The 17115-nt window shown below is 34.9% G+C and overlaps 1 protein-coding gene across 1 annotated transcript; it reads right to left on the bottom strand.

Annotated features, from left to right (window-relative positions):
- Positions 1-6688: 6688 nt before the first annotated feature.
- LOC149781338 (NXPE family member 3-like) lies at positions 6689-16145 on the bottom strand. The gene is made up of 5 exons (XM_089934741.1): positions 16000-16145; positions 13289-13463; positions 11697-11944; positions 11364-11416; positions 6689-8020 (listed from the first exon to the last, which is right to left on the bottom strand). The coding sequence occupies exons 1-5, from the start codon at positions 16122-16124 to the stop codon at positions 7257-7259; spliced, it is 1365 nt and encodes a 454-aa protein (XP_089790867.1). The 5' UTR covers positions 16125-16145; the 3' UTR covers positions 6689-7256.
- Positions 16146-17115: the final 970 nt, after the last annotated feature.

The raw sequence follows: 17115 nt of genomic DNA, 5'->3' as shown, positions 1-17115 counted from the left end.
TTTTTCCTATTTCTTTAGCGGAAGGTACACCAGGCAACTCTGCTAGTTTTTGATTTGCAGCCTGATTTATCATTTTACTGACATTCGCGGGCATAACTTCGATGCTTGGTAATTTCACTGGTTGTTGTTGAACCACCTGCGGCGAACCTCCTTGACGTTTACGTATGAATCGTGCTATTCTGTCTTTGATTGCCGAAAACGCCTTTTTTAGCAACGTTGCTGATTGCACCAGGAGCTTTTTTTCACGAATAACGTCGATGGCTTTCATTGATAATTGTTTCGCGATTGGTGCTGCTTTGGGAGCCATTCTTGCAAATAATCCCTGGATAACATTACCGAGTCCATCTCCGTAATACGCGCTGTAAACAGGTAATTGTGAGTTTACTACTCTGACCATCACGGGTCTGCGGTAAGATTTGTGTATGATCATCTTATTTGTTATTTATTCGTTTAATCGCTGTAGTAGCCGTCCGCGATTTCATTAATAAGTTCCCGATAAATATCGATGTCTATGATACCATCTTGAAATAATCGTCGACAGATATCAGCTGCTTCATTAATTATTTCTGGAGAATTATTACCGCCTCGTTTTCCTCCTATGAGGACTTCTAGTCGTTGCACGTCATCGAGAATATTGTTGGGACAGGTAACAAGACCACTCCCTGTAGTAAAACCACTTCCTGTAGGTGAATCGGGAAATTCTTCCTCTTCATCTGGATAGTACGTTTCTTTTTCCGTTTGTTGCAATGGTGAAGGAAGTTGATAGGAAGGTTTGTGCTGGGAAGTTTTTGTTTCATTTCTTGTTGTTTTTGTTGTTTTCGAGTTTCTTTTTCTTTTTGTCGTTGTTCTCGTTTTTGTTCTCGTTCCTTTTGTTTTTGTTCTTTTTCTTTTTTTTTGTTGTTCTTGTTGATGTTTTTGAAGCTCATCATGAAATTTTACTCCTTTTGAAAATTCGGTATAAATAAAATCTTGCTCGTCTATCTGATAAATGTTCTGATTTATTTTATACACCCAATCAATCCATGTGGTACGATTTACACCTTTAACATGTTCAGGTTTTAAAAAATCATCTCTCGACGGATAACTTGCGGCAGCAAACGCACCAAACTTGATTATATCATCAGGTTTCATTAGTTGAAATTGTTTGATTACTCTTATACCTCCTTCAGTAAATTTCTCCGTGAAACCAATTCCCCTTTCCCTTTGTTGGTTCTTCCGCACCTTCAGGTTGAGAAGGTGGTTGAGGTTGAGGTTGAGGTGCAGGTTGAGCTGCAGCTATATCAGCTGGAAGATCTCGTAAAATCTTTTTTGTTTTTTTAAGTTCTTTCTGCTGTTTTTTCAGTAGCCGTTGCGACTCTTTCAGTAACTGTTGTGACAGGTCTAAACAATTGTTCTGTGCTTTATGCGAATTCAACTTGTGCTTTATGTCGCGCTTGTAGTTTTTCTTTTACATAAATTCTCAGTGCAATGTATTTCTTAATTGCTTCTAGTCGCTCTCGAGCTAATCTAGCTGTGTAAGATTCCTGCGCTGGTGGCATTATTTGTTATAATTTTATTTGATTATAGCAGCAGCGAGGGTGTTGTCTCTGCACCCCAGGTCACCGCCACGATCTTGTTTTTGCGATTTTCAGGAAGGCTTATTTTTACGATTCGAGAGTGAGTCAATTAGAGGCTGTTCACCCTCTCTGCTGCTTTTGATGGTGTATAAAAAGGGTTTCATTTTCTATCAATTCTTCGGTGTAAAAATTCTAATTTATCAATACGCAAACAATTCACTTTAAATGGATTTGTTGCATATGCCAGTTTGATGTTGTTGTTGTGATGTTAAGGTCACATTTAGTACATAATAGGCTATACATGGCGGCCAGTATAACTGGTGGAGGACGAACCCCAGAAATCCCCAATTAGAACCACTGACGGACGGGAAGTTACTGTCAAGCTTTCTCACATACCCACATTAGCTGAACCCGAAAATCGAACTATATATATATATATATATATATATATATATATATATATATATATATATATATATATATATATATATATATATATATATATATATATATATAGGGTACAACTAGACAAGTCCGCTGTTACAGACCGAATCAAGTTGAATATTAAATCTAGAATTAACGAAAGTTAATGGAACGTCTAGATTCAGTGGATTCATGAATTTCTGCCACTGGGATGTAATGTGATAATACAATATAATAAAGATCACGTGGGCATTCAATGCCGACTAATTCAGTAACGAGTGTCATTCTTTAGGATTTAATTACATGTACTTACAAATGTTAATAATTCACCGCTATATCAACATGCATCCACATTCATTTGTAAGGTTGCTATTTGCACACCCCGGGAAAATCATATACCAAAAATCGATGTTAAAGTACGTAGTCATTTTTTCTTGACTCGGGTTAGTACCTTACAAACATTGTAAAACTTCATAGCGATCAGTAATTTTCATCTGGGAGTATTTTGACGAACTAAAGAGGCAGAGAATCCAGCAATCAGGATTTAATAATTTAATAGACTTTATTTAGGCTATATTGGTATTAAATTTTATAACAATCATATTTAGTTTAATATTAGTAAATGCGCTTGAATAACCATGTTCACATACACTTGAAGCCACAGCATAAATTCCACCCAATGGATCTTAAATTTGTAAGATATATATATATATATATATATATATATATATATATATATATATATATATATATATATATATATATACACATATTAGTCCATAGATACCATGGGATGACACCAACGAAAATCCGGTAGGTTCGTCATTTCATAGATTTTAGCCCGTATCTTGCTACGATGGTCGATCGATCGATCGATTGAGGCCTTCGGACATCTTCATATTTAATCGATTTTGAAAACATTATAGTATGTTCAAGAAAACAACAACAAAAAGAAAACATAATACATCACAGTATGTGTACCCTGTAACCGAGGAATTTTACTGTATAATGTTGTTGTGGTTGTTGTTGTAGGGTTTAACGCCATTTTTCAGCACACGATACACGATACATGGCGGCCAGCATTAATGGTGGAAGAACAACTCGAGAAAACCATAGAAAGAACCACCGACCCACGAGAAGCTACTGGTAAACTTTCTCACATACCCACATTAGCCGAATCCGAGACTCGAACCCAGGCAGACAGACGTGAGATGGCAGTGATCCGTAACGAAGAGCGCTTTAGACTACTCGGACGCTTGGGGGTCCCCGACTGTATAATGTCGACATGGTTGCAACTTTGTATCATTGATAAACACTGTAAATAAATATCAAGGAAAGTGCACGTGTATCGTTACGACGAACCATATTCTTGTCGGTTACATTTATGTAATTTCTATTTCAAGGTTTGAATTAAGCCCAAAATACTTTTCTCTCTCACTCCACATTTCTGCGTAATTTGTCCGTTATGCACGAGAGGGGAGGGAGAACATAAATCAGAAATTATTGTGATGAAAATGTGTACCATATTAAAATCATTTAGAAAACGAGGAGTAATAATACTTTTTATCGTTATTTTCATACGTCACTAATGAATAATGTGTTGGTACTCCATATTTGTTGGTACTCCATACCAGTTTTAAAAATGTAAAGTATCAAGGATAGAAAATATGCAGAAAACTTAGTCATTTCTTGAACTGATTTATAATTTCTAACCTGATTGTCGCCAATGGGTCCCTAACACTGTTTGGTTATGGCGTATCAACGCAAAAGGGAGCTCTCAATGTAAAGAAGCTCGCTGTACATTTTCTGGTTCATATAATAGTCTATTTCAGTAAATCTGTCATCTGCGTCCAATATTTGTAATGTCTAGTTATACTATTTCTATAGCAAGCTGAACAAATAAAAAGGAGGAACTTTTATATACATGTGTTGAAAGAGATGTAAATCCAAAATGACTAACCTTTGTGCATTTTTACATTCTTGGTACCTTCTGTTTTTAAAGTCGATAGGGAGGGTACAAACAAACGGGATGGTGTGAGAAAACTTTAGTCTGCATCCCCAAGATTGAAGGAGACTTCGCTGAATGAATGACCACCTTAAAATATCTAGATATAAACTATCTAATTGGTTCTTTTAGTAATTTACTCGAATGAATTTTATTCCCAAGGAATGTTGAAATTGATCTGTGCTTTAATATATGCCCCCCAGTAAGGTTTGTGTATATCTTGTTATGATGTTTTATATCAGTCCGTAATCACATCGACGTATTAGATATGCATTAATAAATGTAACTTGTCTGGGTTGTATATTAGTCTGTAATCACATAGACGTATTAGCTAGGCATTATTAAATGTAACTTGTTTGGATTGTACATCAGTCTGTAAACACATAGACGTATTAGCTATGCATTAAAAATGTAACTTGTCTGGTAGACCATTAGCTTGATGTAGGACTAAGGCTAAATGCAAAATAGTAATAAATCATTGGGAAAAGTCAAGAAACAATAAAACAATACATATTTAATATACCAAAAGCTTCTCCGCATACAAATGATTTACAGAGTAAAGTTTTCTTTTAAATATTAGTCAAATATACACATGATTAACATTACATTAGATGAGGTCTCTTGGAGGACACAATATATACATGGACCAATATAATCCTTCTATACACGCGAAAGTGCATCTGCAATTCGAATATGTTTCCCATGATATGCCTGATGTTAATATTGTGTTCCTGCAACATCAGCCTCTACCTTAATAATCTCTGACTTTCGTTTTTCATCTTGCTAATAAAAGAAAGTAGGCTGTAATTAATGAACATAATAAACAGCGAAGGAGCTGAACTTGTAAGCACCTCAAAGTTTTGCAAAGCCAGTATCAAAGCTAAACATTCATTCTCGATTGTGGAAAAGTTTCTCTGGTGTTTGTTTAACTTTTTTAAAGAAAATAGCACACTCGATGATCTACACCATTTTTGTCTTTTTGAATCAATAATCTACCAACCCAAACATCACTTGCATCAATAAACATTTTAAGTGATTGAATGAAATATGGAGATTAACGAAGTTGTGCATGCTTAAGTATGGCCTTGAATTTTTTTTCTGACCAATGGAATTTGGTTTTCTTACTGAACAGACTAGTCAGGAGTTTAGCAATTATTGAAAAATTTCCAATAATATCCATCCATACCCACAAAAATAGCATCAGTTGCTTTTTAATAAATATGTACAGGGAATTCAGAGATGGTCCTGAACTTAACTTCGAAAGGTTTAACTTAACCGAATCCCACGATATGTCTTAGGAATGTAACATAAAACAAAACTCTTTTGTCGTAATTGATGTTGCAATTTTCAGCACTGATTCTCTCAAATAATTTGCGAATGGTTTCCAAGTAATATTTCCAAGTGTCGTTGTAAATGATGACGTAATCGAATACAGGTCTCAAATATCTAGACCAGATCGTCTTGTATTGTTAAATTCCATCTGGCGTAACGAATGCTGAAATTTCGTTTGCCCATTCCGTGTGTGGAATTTGCCAGAATTCTTTCAAAAGATTGAATTTGGTCACATTTTTTAAGTTCCAATTTCATCAATGCAATTAACAATTCTTTGCAATGGAAATTTCTCTTTTTTTTGGTCACACTGTTCACTTTCTATAGTCGATGCAAATGCGGAAAGTATCATCTGGTTTCGCACAATTATACATGGTGAACTCCAGCTACTTTTACTTGGTTCTATGAAATCATTCTCCGGCAAATAATGAACATCTTTTTCTTTTTTAAAAAAATTCCTGTTTGAGAGGATTTAATTTGTATGGACGCTGTTTCACAGGTGCTGAATCTAGATTTTCAACGTCATAGTATATGTTTTGTGTTCATGTTGGAGCATCTGGATCCCAGTGCTCATATTCAAATAATATCTGTTCTAGTTTACTCTTTTCTTGTAGATTAAAGACTCATAAACTTGTACTTGTGAATACAATTCAAAAGCAGGCTGGTACTTATAAAAGTTTGATTTGGTTCAGCCAAGAATATTAATTGGCAGAGGTCAGTGATAACACAAAAATAGTTCCAAAATGAGAATACGATAAAAAACACGGATCTAACATTAGTATCGTACGCTAGATCAATCACGACCAAATAAATAGGTATGTAATAAGACCTTATTACCTAGACTGTACAATGAAACGTACAACCTTTTTTCCTAGACTGAAAAGAAATGCTCAACCTTATTTAGTGGACTGTGCAAAGAAATGCACGAGCTTATATCCTATACTCTGCAAGAAATGAACAGCTTTATTTCTTAGACTAAACAACGAACTGCACAAGCTTATTTCCTAGACTTTGCAAAGAAATGCACAACCTTATTTCAAAGACTGTACAAGGAATTGTATAACCTTTTCTCCTAGACTGTGAAAAGAAGTTCACAACCTTATTTCATTGACTGTACAATGAAATGCACAACGCAATAGTAAGCAACACTCATTAATAGAGAAAATACTTTTTAATATACGATATGAAGGTTGATAAAATATTACAATTTGTCATTGTCGTCCAAGGAGCTCTGGTGAATTGCTTCGCCAGGGAAACGTGGCTAAATGTTCATGTGAAATTAGAAAAATAACACTGAGTTAATTTTTTTAGGTGAAAATAATATCCTAAGAAACATTGGATAAATCTTCAGGTTCAATAACATTCATATATTGCTAACTCACTAACAACACCGAAGAAGATTTCCCAAATGGCAAATAGCTTTTAAAGGTAAAAAAAAAGAGAAGAAAAAAAAGGAATGTGCTGTGTTTAAGAATATCATTTGGTTTTAAAATTTAACAGTTAATTTTACACGAAAGTATACTAAATGCCATTATTTGCAAAATCTATTTTAAGCTGATAAAATGATTATACAGGGATCTAACTTGTACTTGCAGATTAAAGACTGTAATAAACATGTATTTGCAGATTAAAGACTGTAATAAACTTGTACTTGCAGATTAAAGACTGTAATATTCTGTGAGCAATCAGCGTTCATCCATGGACTAATGCAAATATTGACCTCCTATGGATTGAACGCGTGAAGCGTGTGGCAAACAATATTTATATGCCACACATATATTCAACCACACCAGCTTCAATCAGAAAGCCTAAACTAATACCAGTCTATAAAGATCATTCACAACCAGTCAGGAAAATGCCTTCCTTCCTTCCTTTGAGTAGACATAAGTTGAATTGGCAATCATTTTCAACAGTGGAAGTAGAGAAACTAGTGCGTTATGAAATTAACATAGATAGGAAAACATATACTTAACCATTTCCTCAACATCCTCGAAAGGTGGATGGATATCAAATGTTTTCTTTGCATCTGTGAAATCTCTTATTTTCAAGAAAACAACTTTATCGTGTAAACCTTTAAACGCTTGGTGTGACATGTTATCAAACACAGAGTTAAAATAGTCTCCATTTAATGATAGAAAGGTGTGTGTTCCTTTCATGAAAATTTTAACATGCGGATTTCTCTGCAGAAGATGTGTTACGCTACTTGCTATTTTCTGAATTCTGTCCCAGAAAACATCCGGATGGTATGCTATGAAATGCATATACATATGTACCACAATTATGATGTTTTCATTAGGTCCAATTTCTTCCAGATACGCGGAAACGGGACGTAAATATCGTCTTGATTCCCACCTCGTCCCTACATTAAAGGGCATTGCGTTTGGAAACCATTCCATGGAGAAATCAAAATGTTCACATAGTGCTTTTGCAGGTTTGTGCCACTTGGTTGTAGACCAGCTTTCTGAAACTAACTTGCAGTCCAAGAGCTGTTCCAACTTTTGAAACCATTGTCGTGTTGTTGAGTCTCCAAATATTACGAGTTTCTTCCCTTTTAAGCACTTCTGTATCTTTGCGAGGTTTGTAAAGCCTTTGCAATGAAGTGGCTTCCATACATTGTTATAGTAATACCCAATGGGAGAGTGTTGATTCCAGGTAATAGCAGAATTCACGTTTGCACATTCAGGCACGTTCATGTAAATGATGGACGCTGAAAAGAAAGTGACAACTAAACTATAAATGAAATATTATCATAAGGTAGGATGGAAACAAATATCCATTAAAAAAACGCACGTGATATCGTGATATGGTTATTATGCCATGAAAGTACAAGGGAAATAACCACCCATAAAAAAGATGTCTCGCGCATGTGATATGGCGAATATGCCATGAAAGTATAATGCAAACAAACATCGGGGGAAAAAATGATGTCTTGAATGTGATAGGGCAAATATGCATCGTTGGAGTATTAGAAACAAAAGTCAATAAAACGCCTTGCATGTGATATGGTGAACTTGTGATGAAAGAGTAATTCAGCTACTTTCATCTTTTTAAGTGTTCCCTTGTGACATAAAACAAATAATAAAGCGGTAGGCTTCCCATATCAATGCCACTGCAGTCTTTACTGCATTATATAGATTTTCACTGTTTGTCAAACAAAATGTCGTCTAGAAACCACAAATCGATTTCTTTCAATATTTTCTTTCACCAAAGATAAAGAAGTAGAAAGCAAACATATTGACTATATTCATTTGAAAGAAATATGCTAACTTGAAAAAGTAATTCCAACTTATTTCAAGAAAACAATGACAAGTAATATATATATATATATATATATATATATATATATATATATATATATATATATATATATATATATATATATAAACTGATAAAGTATTATCCGAAACGACGATAAATACAGGAACTCCCACACTGCAAAACAAATGTCATTCGAAGCATCAAATAAACTTGGCATTCATTAACTGGCTACTGTAGATATTGAATCCTTAAAGCAAATAATTAAGTTCATTGCCAAAACAATTTAACGCAGCCAAATATGATGAATCGCATATATTCTTACCTATTGAATCTGCAATGAACGAAAAGGAAGTTAGTAGAATATACTATAATAATACTATTGTTGAAGATGACTTACATTTTGTTAGATGCCAGTGTAACTCAGTTTTACTTTAAAAACGAAAACTATCTAAAGCTACTGATTTATGTTTGATACATTCTCAGGAGTTCAAGTTGCAACACCAAATGCAAAAATATCCGAGATACCAAATACCTTCATACTAGACTCTCTTTACTATTGCGGTCGTCCATTAATTATGTGAACAAAATGGGGGGGGGGAGGGAGTTTGAAGAAGTTTGACAATTGTTGACATGGGGGAGGGGGAGTTCAAGATAAATTGACGTGAACAATGTTATTTTTTACAATAAATTTAATAAATCAAAAAATAGGAAATTAGTGCGTTGGTATGGCACACACTCGCTCGCCCGTCAACAGCCCACCAGTTTAATCCTAAACCGGTTGAGCTCTTGCCAAGGAAGTCATAGCCTTGCATCATCATATTTTGTTTTATTCAATATAGATTATAGACTGTAGACAGATTTTTAAGGGAAGCTGTTACTAAATTCAAAGACTGCACTGAGCCATAGACATCTAAATATTATAGCTATCCATGACTTCTATTAAATATCATCTATGTTATATGTATAGATGCTATATATATTGAAGTCCATGAGCTATCCCCTCCAAGGATGGATAACTGAGCCTAGGAAACTTGAGAGCTTGACTATTATACAGTCATCTTTAACATAATACATAAAATAAATTATGTAGCCTACACAAGCATACAACTTCTTCAACCAGATGCATATTCAACCAGATGCAGTAACCTTAATGCCTTACAAATATTGTACACTTTGATAACAGACTCTTGTTCATTTCAGGCAAATGTGCCCCCCCCCCCCTGCATGTGCTGTAAAATTGCTGTAGCCTATATACGAAAATTAACATTGCCCCCCCCCCCCGAAAAAAGTAAGAACAAGTCAATACTTTTCACAAATTGTAAAATGCCATGATGTAAATTGTTGCTAACCGATTCGAAGCTCGTACTTTGAGATTATCGCCGATAGATTCATTCCAATTCCAGTCTGCCAAACTAGTGAAGACCTTAAAGCACCACATGCATCTGAGAGCGACTTGCACAGATTTCCATCTCTTTTCTTCAATCAGTCTTTGAAAGTTGATAACATGAATCAGCCAGTATGCCCATTATAACAATTGAGGAACATTTGGCTTCCCCATGGGAAGATGATAGAAGCTAGAATTTAAACTCTCGATTTTTTCATGAATTCAAAGTGTTATAGTCAATTTGAAATCTGTTAAACAAGTAAAAAAAATGTATCAAAATTTATTTGTAGACCTTTTAATTTCCATAATTCTAATTTTAGCATAAAAGCTAGCCGTATAAAATATTGTAGTTTGTAGGGGGTGGGGTGTAAAATTTTACTAGGGGGGTCACTGAAAGTTTGACAGTTGTTGACAAGTGGGGGGGAGGGAGGGGGGTTTAAAAATTTGCTTAAAATTTGTTGACATCATTAATGGACGTCCCCATTCCGATAGGTTAATGACATCGGTGTGTTTCTGTGATTCCGCTTTGCTTCAGTGAATGGTTTCTTCCTTATATATTTAATGTAACTTATGTATCCATTAAACCAGATGCTTGTTACACATTTTATGTTCTTTGTGCGTTTATGATACGTTTTGTTGCTATGCATACATTATTAGTTGCTTACCTACAACCCCCGATATACTTTTGACATTTCTGGTTGAGGCGATGCGTTGAACATTACTATTACATCTCATCGCCTACATCAGCAGACACAATTTATGAGTCAGGTAGTAAATGTTAATATGTTATCCAAAAGTCACGACATAGGAAGCAAGAAACTGTAAACAATTTACACCCAAAAAAATCCAAAAATTAATATTTAAATTTGACAAATTTTTAAGTGCACACTTACAACTCTTTACTTCCACCTCAGTGTTTCCATAACCACCCATACATTTTATGTTATTAGTGAATTAATGACATGGTTTTGTAGCTCTGTACCGTGCATACATTATTAGTTACTTAGTACATCCACGTGTTATTTGACATTGAATCGACGCATCAAACATAAGCATTTATATCTATATCTGATCATCGACAACATCCAGTACCGGATTACCAGATAGGCAGAGTAGCGCACCGGCCTAGGGGCCCCGTGACAACGGATCGAAATAATATTGATAAAACGTATTAGGAGATAATTTGCGAGGGGGCTCCAAGATTTCGACTGCCTAAGGGCCTAAGGACCTCCACAGGGTTTAATCCGGCACGGACAACATCAGCTTAAAGAATTTATGAGTCAGGTAGTAAGTGTTAAAATGTTGTACTAAACACTGTAACACAGAAAGTAAGGAATTGTAAACAAATTTAAACGACGATAAAAATATCCACTTTAATATTAAAATGAGAAAATTCGTGCATACTTACAACTCCTAACTTCCACCTCAATGTTTCCCGAAATAGAGATTCCATAACCACCCCTGGAAAAAAGTGATGTAGCAGTACATAATTATGGACGTTATCATGTAATTTTGCATAGAACCTTTCGACAAGAGGAACACGTGTAAGATCTTTACAATACCATCATGATACAAAATCTTTTTGTCTGATAAAAAGATTTTTGAAGAAAATAGAAATGCATACGAATATTCAAATTATGAAAACATTTACAAGAAAAACTTAAAGTTAATAGAGATTTATCTTATTCGGTATATATATTTTATCAAAAGACAGGAGAATTGTTAAAAACTAAACACTTACGGTGAGAGAAGACCTTTCTCTGCATCAGTCAAAGGAAGACCTTGACTTGGAGGCCTGTAGGTCACTTCCACCCAGTCGTGACACAGTAATTTAATATTGGAAGGTTTCCAGCAGTACCAGGACATACCGCCATTTTCCAATGTTAGATTACATAGTTCTCTCCCTTTAAGTACACGTGCCAATGGATGGCAGCGCGTAATTTCCTCTACGTCACCTGTCTTGAACTTCCCCATAATATATCCCACGGACTGAATTTAGAAAGGTAAAAATATAGGACAAAGTCTTCTAGAAGTAAATTTTTGTCTTTTTTAGAACAATATGTGCAACTTAAAATCTTGATCCTTCGGTAAAATTTACATCTACCGAATTCCAACGATGTAGCGCTAAAATGAGTGGAGAATTAGTGTTAGAAATGATAGACCTCATTATGTGGTCTTTGATTTAGCAGCTATGTATGATGTCATATCAGATCGAGCCAATCATCCAGTACTGAACAGGTGTATCGATGTAACGTTCATGCCAAATGAAAATAATATATTATTCGTAAATTTTATAATTACTGATAAAACATTTTCTATATTTTCTTAAGTAAAATTGGGTTGATTTTCAGAAAAATGTGTGATAAACTTCTTTAAGGACTATAAACTGCTCACTGTTGCACAGGTTAAATACAACAATGTTCGATCTACATTGACTAATCACAATTCCATGCATTTATTTTCTCTCCAACAAATTAGTATAAGTCACCCAGCTCAGTCTTTATACCCCTGTGTTGATATATATATATATATATATATATATATATATATATATATATATATATATATATATATATATATATATATATATAGATAGATAGATAGATAGATAGATAGATATCACTGACCAATACGGAATACGATGGAAGGTAGGTATAGCGCGATCGCGTCCATTTTTCATACTCAGTCTAGAAGCAGAGGAAACAGCTATTACATGTGACACACAGTAACAGTCCTGTATATATCTGCTGTTTAGAGCGACTGAACAAACATCAGAACTTTAGATTTGAATATCCAAAGTTTCACTCGAGGTTGCCTTTCTTAGTATCCAATCCCAGCTGAACTACTTGAATGAAAACGGATATGTTGGCTAAATATACTCCAAAAAGTAACCATGAAGCTTAACTTCGTTTTCCTTCAAGTAATCATACTGTCAAATTTGTTAACCAATCAGCTGCGTTCCTTCGGGAGGAAAGGCTCCCAGATCAAACTTAGACTTGGTATCTGACGTTCATAATATGACAAATTAGAAATGAAACATAACTGCCGATAAGGAATAAAATTATATATATATAATCCTACAATTAACATCTAAACCTGTTCACGTATGCGGTACATGGCCTTGATAGCTTCTCTCGTGTGATACAGAGTCACGTCGATTCGAGACTTTCCTTCCCAAAGTGCAACCAGTCTAGCAGTATAACTTCCGTTACCATTATCTATCACGTGGCCACTAGCATATGCTTTAAGGTCATCGTTGTAAACTCTAACTCTGACGTCATCCCCACCAATAGTCCTTATTTTACTGTATCCATCGAACAATTCAATAATTACTTCAATAGTTTGTCCTACTTCAAAGAGGCGCCTTTTATCTACCAGGTACATTCTCGAATTGTTTGCGAAGGCGGTCGTTTTAGGATCGGTTAAGGCGTCGTCTGGTAAGGTGAAATTTATTGGGAGAAATTCATGTCCTCCTATGATTGCAGATGATTCATCGCGACTCGAAAACCTGAAACAAAAAGCGTAATTTTAATGCATGTTTATATCTATAAATTACTAGCAATATATTCAAATGATTTATTGTGCTAAGTAAGCAAACAATCAGTCAAAATATGAAGAAGATTCGTCAGATATAGCAACGTGACATTATGCGATAATTAGAACAGACACTGCAGTAATGTCTCTTCTCGGTCGATTTAGGTGCTCGAGTTGATCCATACATAACGGGGTACAGCGCGCATGAAATAGGTATTATAGCACGCGATATCATATTTCAATGTACGTTAGAGCTCTTCAAGAGTGCGTATAGATTTTTCCCGATAAGGTCACTAGCAGACAATATTCAGCTCATTCAGCCTGGCAGTTTGTCCTATATACGACGACTAAAATTGACCGTTTTGAAAAAGTCACACTGAAGCAAAATCAACTAATAAATTACAAATATAGATACCAACAAAAAGTCTGATTTGCGGTCTTTTTATGTATGTATGTATGTATGTATGTATGTATGTATGTATGTTTTTTTATTATTTTATCTTCTAAACACCATATAAACTGAACGGAAATATGCCAGAATATCACAAATATGACTGTTGATGCCGTCATTTAGGCATCAAAGGCAGTAGTAACAGTTACTGAAAAGGTCTATATATTTTGCTTCAATAGATTCTCTAATTTCGTCTTCGACGATTGCCGTGTCTCAGGTTGGAAGAAATCTAGGACAGTGTTGTTTGTTCATCAAGACAAAAAGTATTTTATATAAAGAAAAGCATCTAATCATAATAATAATAAAAATACGAGAGAAAACAATGAAGAAATATTATTGAAGTAAGCCATTTTAACTTCTTTCTTCAAATCGTTGTTGTTGCTGTTGTTGTAGGGTTTGATGCGATTTTTCAGCACACGATAGGCTATACATGGCGGCCAGTATTAATGGTGGAGGAAGAAAACGGGAAAACCCCCAGAAAGAACCACCGACCCACGAGAAGCTACTGGCAGGCTTTCTCACATATCCACATTAGCCGAACCCGAAAATCGAACTAACGCGAACAGAGGTGATATGTCAACGAGAAATGCTTGTAAAAGTTTAGTTGAAATGACACACACACACACACACGCACACTCACACACACACATATATATATATACTACTAACGTCCCAAGTAACACCGGGTACATTTTCAGTTGAAATTAGATATATATGCTGCTAACGTCCCAAGTAACGTAACACTATGTATATTTTCAGTTGAAATCTGTGACTCGAACCCACGCAGACAGAGGTGAGATGGCAGTGATCCGTAACGGAGAGCGCTTTAGACCACTCGGTCACTCGGGGCCCCTCTTTCTTCAAGATTATAGCATTCCTAATTAAAATTATTTAGTAAAACACAAAATAATAAGATTGTAAAACATTACTTCTCCTTGGTTATATACTGAAAGCCCGTGCTCCATTGTTTTGTCAAAAGAACTGAACGTACGTATATATATATATATATATATATATATATATATATATATATATATATATATATATATATATATATCAATATCAACAAAGACACCTTTTATCCTAATGAATTGTCCTTGTAATATTCACTGGCAATTAGACATATTATTCAGTATATTCATTACAGTAACTGTTAGAAGTATGATACAAACAGTACGCAAACAACGGGCAAGGACAAGGAATAAAGCATTCACATGACCTTTACATACATACATACACTGAAAGCCCATGCTTCATTGTTTTGTCAAATATGTGAAAGGTTAAATATTTTCCTCTAGTTACATTAGCGACATATATTGTGGATTTTAACAGCTCATACTGAATTCAGTATAAATTTAACTTTCGGAATATACATAAAATAAGCGACCTTTTCATTTTTACAAACAAACATTGAGATTACCTTTTGAAAATGGATGACACTTTGAGTCCTCGCTTTATTTATTGCTCTACTTCTTTTCTTAGAACTCATACTGTTAGTCAATGTTAGAATACAAAGCGGTTTCTTTCTTGGATATAGTTAAACAATACTTCCTTTTCTTTGGTTCCAGGTTCAATAGAACCTTCCTTGTTTTTGGTGTGTCGTTAAACAACTTTTTTTTTGATAGGTAATCTCATCATTCTTAAGTCATCACTTTACGCGCATGGAATAGGCTCTTTATCGTCTTCTTTTCTCCAGATTATGGTAATCGCGCACATACGTTCCACTTGCGAGTTCGGGGATGTAGGAAAGCCCGATGCGCTCTCCAGCATGTCGTAATAGGCGAGTAATGGAGACAAGTGCTGAGTGGGTGCATAGCTTTACATGCCGAACTTACGATTCATAGGGGATGGGGTTGTAGGTGTGAATTCTACCATCATATCAACCTGGGTCAGCTACCGTTGTGTATCATTTGGTAACGCTCTTTATTCCGACCTCCTGGTCACTAATGTTGCGGTGCCGTAAAACACCAAAAGCCAAACACATAAACGTACACACAACAACATATATTTTTTTCTCTCTAAAAAAACACAACAAACTTGTATCTGCTAGCATACAAACCTTTCTTTCCCGATAGAAACTATCAGTGGACCATGTCGATATCCAACATACACAGTGGTAAAAACAACGGCAAGGATAGCAAATAAATGAAATTTCCGGAAGCGTGACGAATACCCGTCCGACATTTTTATTATATCCTGAAACAAAGTAAGTTTAAAAGTATAAACAAACTCATCCAAATTTTTCATATTTAATGAAGATAGATATGCTTTAAATATAAATATGGCACAATTTCATACAACGGCTAACAAAATAATGGTCCTATCTATATTCAGCTTAAATATGCTACAGTTTGATACACCGGATATATATGCCGTAAGGATGAACATGCGTTACAAAATACAAGGATTAAATAATATTTCGTATATTGAAGAGGAATAAAAACGTTTCAATGTTCATAAAGGTTGCAGCAAGTTTTATTTCAATGTTTCAAAGTTGATTAGATTTTTAGCAATATTCAGTATTACTGCCCACCACTGTCTACAACTGAATTTCAATGCAACGTAGTTTGGCTATTGTCCTTGAACAGCCAGTCATTGACCATTCTCTGCACATTAAGATTGTGTTTGTGGAGATAAGAGAACAATGTCTTGCTATCGAACAAAGGTCTACGGACAAAATACAATTATGAAATGATTACATACCGTGACTGTTAGAAGTATGATGCAAACAGTACGCAAACAATGGGCAAGGACAAAGAATAAAGCATTCACATGACCTTTACCTACCTACCTACCTACCTACATACATACATACATACATACATACGATATATAAATAATATAGATACATGGTGGTTTCAAGCTATAGTGCATACCTAATTTGAAGATGCAAATTCCTTCGCCCCGGCCCCTAAATTAAGTGCAATCCATAAGAAAAATGGCTAAGTAAGAGCAACATAAATGTAAACTGAGATAAACAACTTATCGGTCAACTATAAAATATGCTAATAATTGCAAACAAAAAAAAAAGATAAAATGTATATTAGATACTAACCTGACACGAACAAAGTTTATATGGACTGAACATGTGTCTTTCGTTGATTCGTGATTGTACCTGTTTAACTACTCGGTCTACAACGAGCTGACGTTTTTCAAAGGCATGTCAATTTTCCGC

This window comes from Sinohyriopsis cumingii, chromosome 15 (assembly GCF_028554795.1).
Source record: "Sinohyriopsis cumingii isolate HCF-2022 chromosome 15, ASM2855479v2, whole genome shotgun sequence".
Taxonomy (NCBI): domain Eukaryota; kingdom Metazoa; phylum Mollusca; class Bivalvia; order Unionida; family Unionidae; genus Sinohyriopsis; species Sinohyriopsis cumingii.
This window is presented reverse-complemented; position numbering and strand designations above follow the sequence as displayed.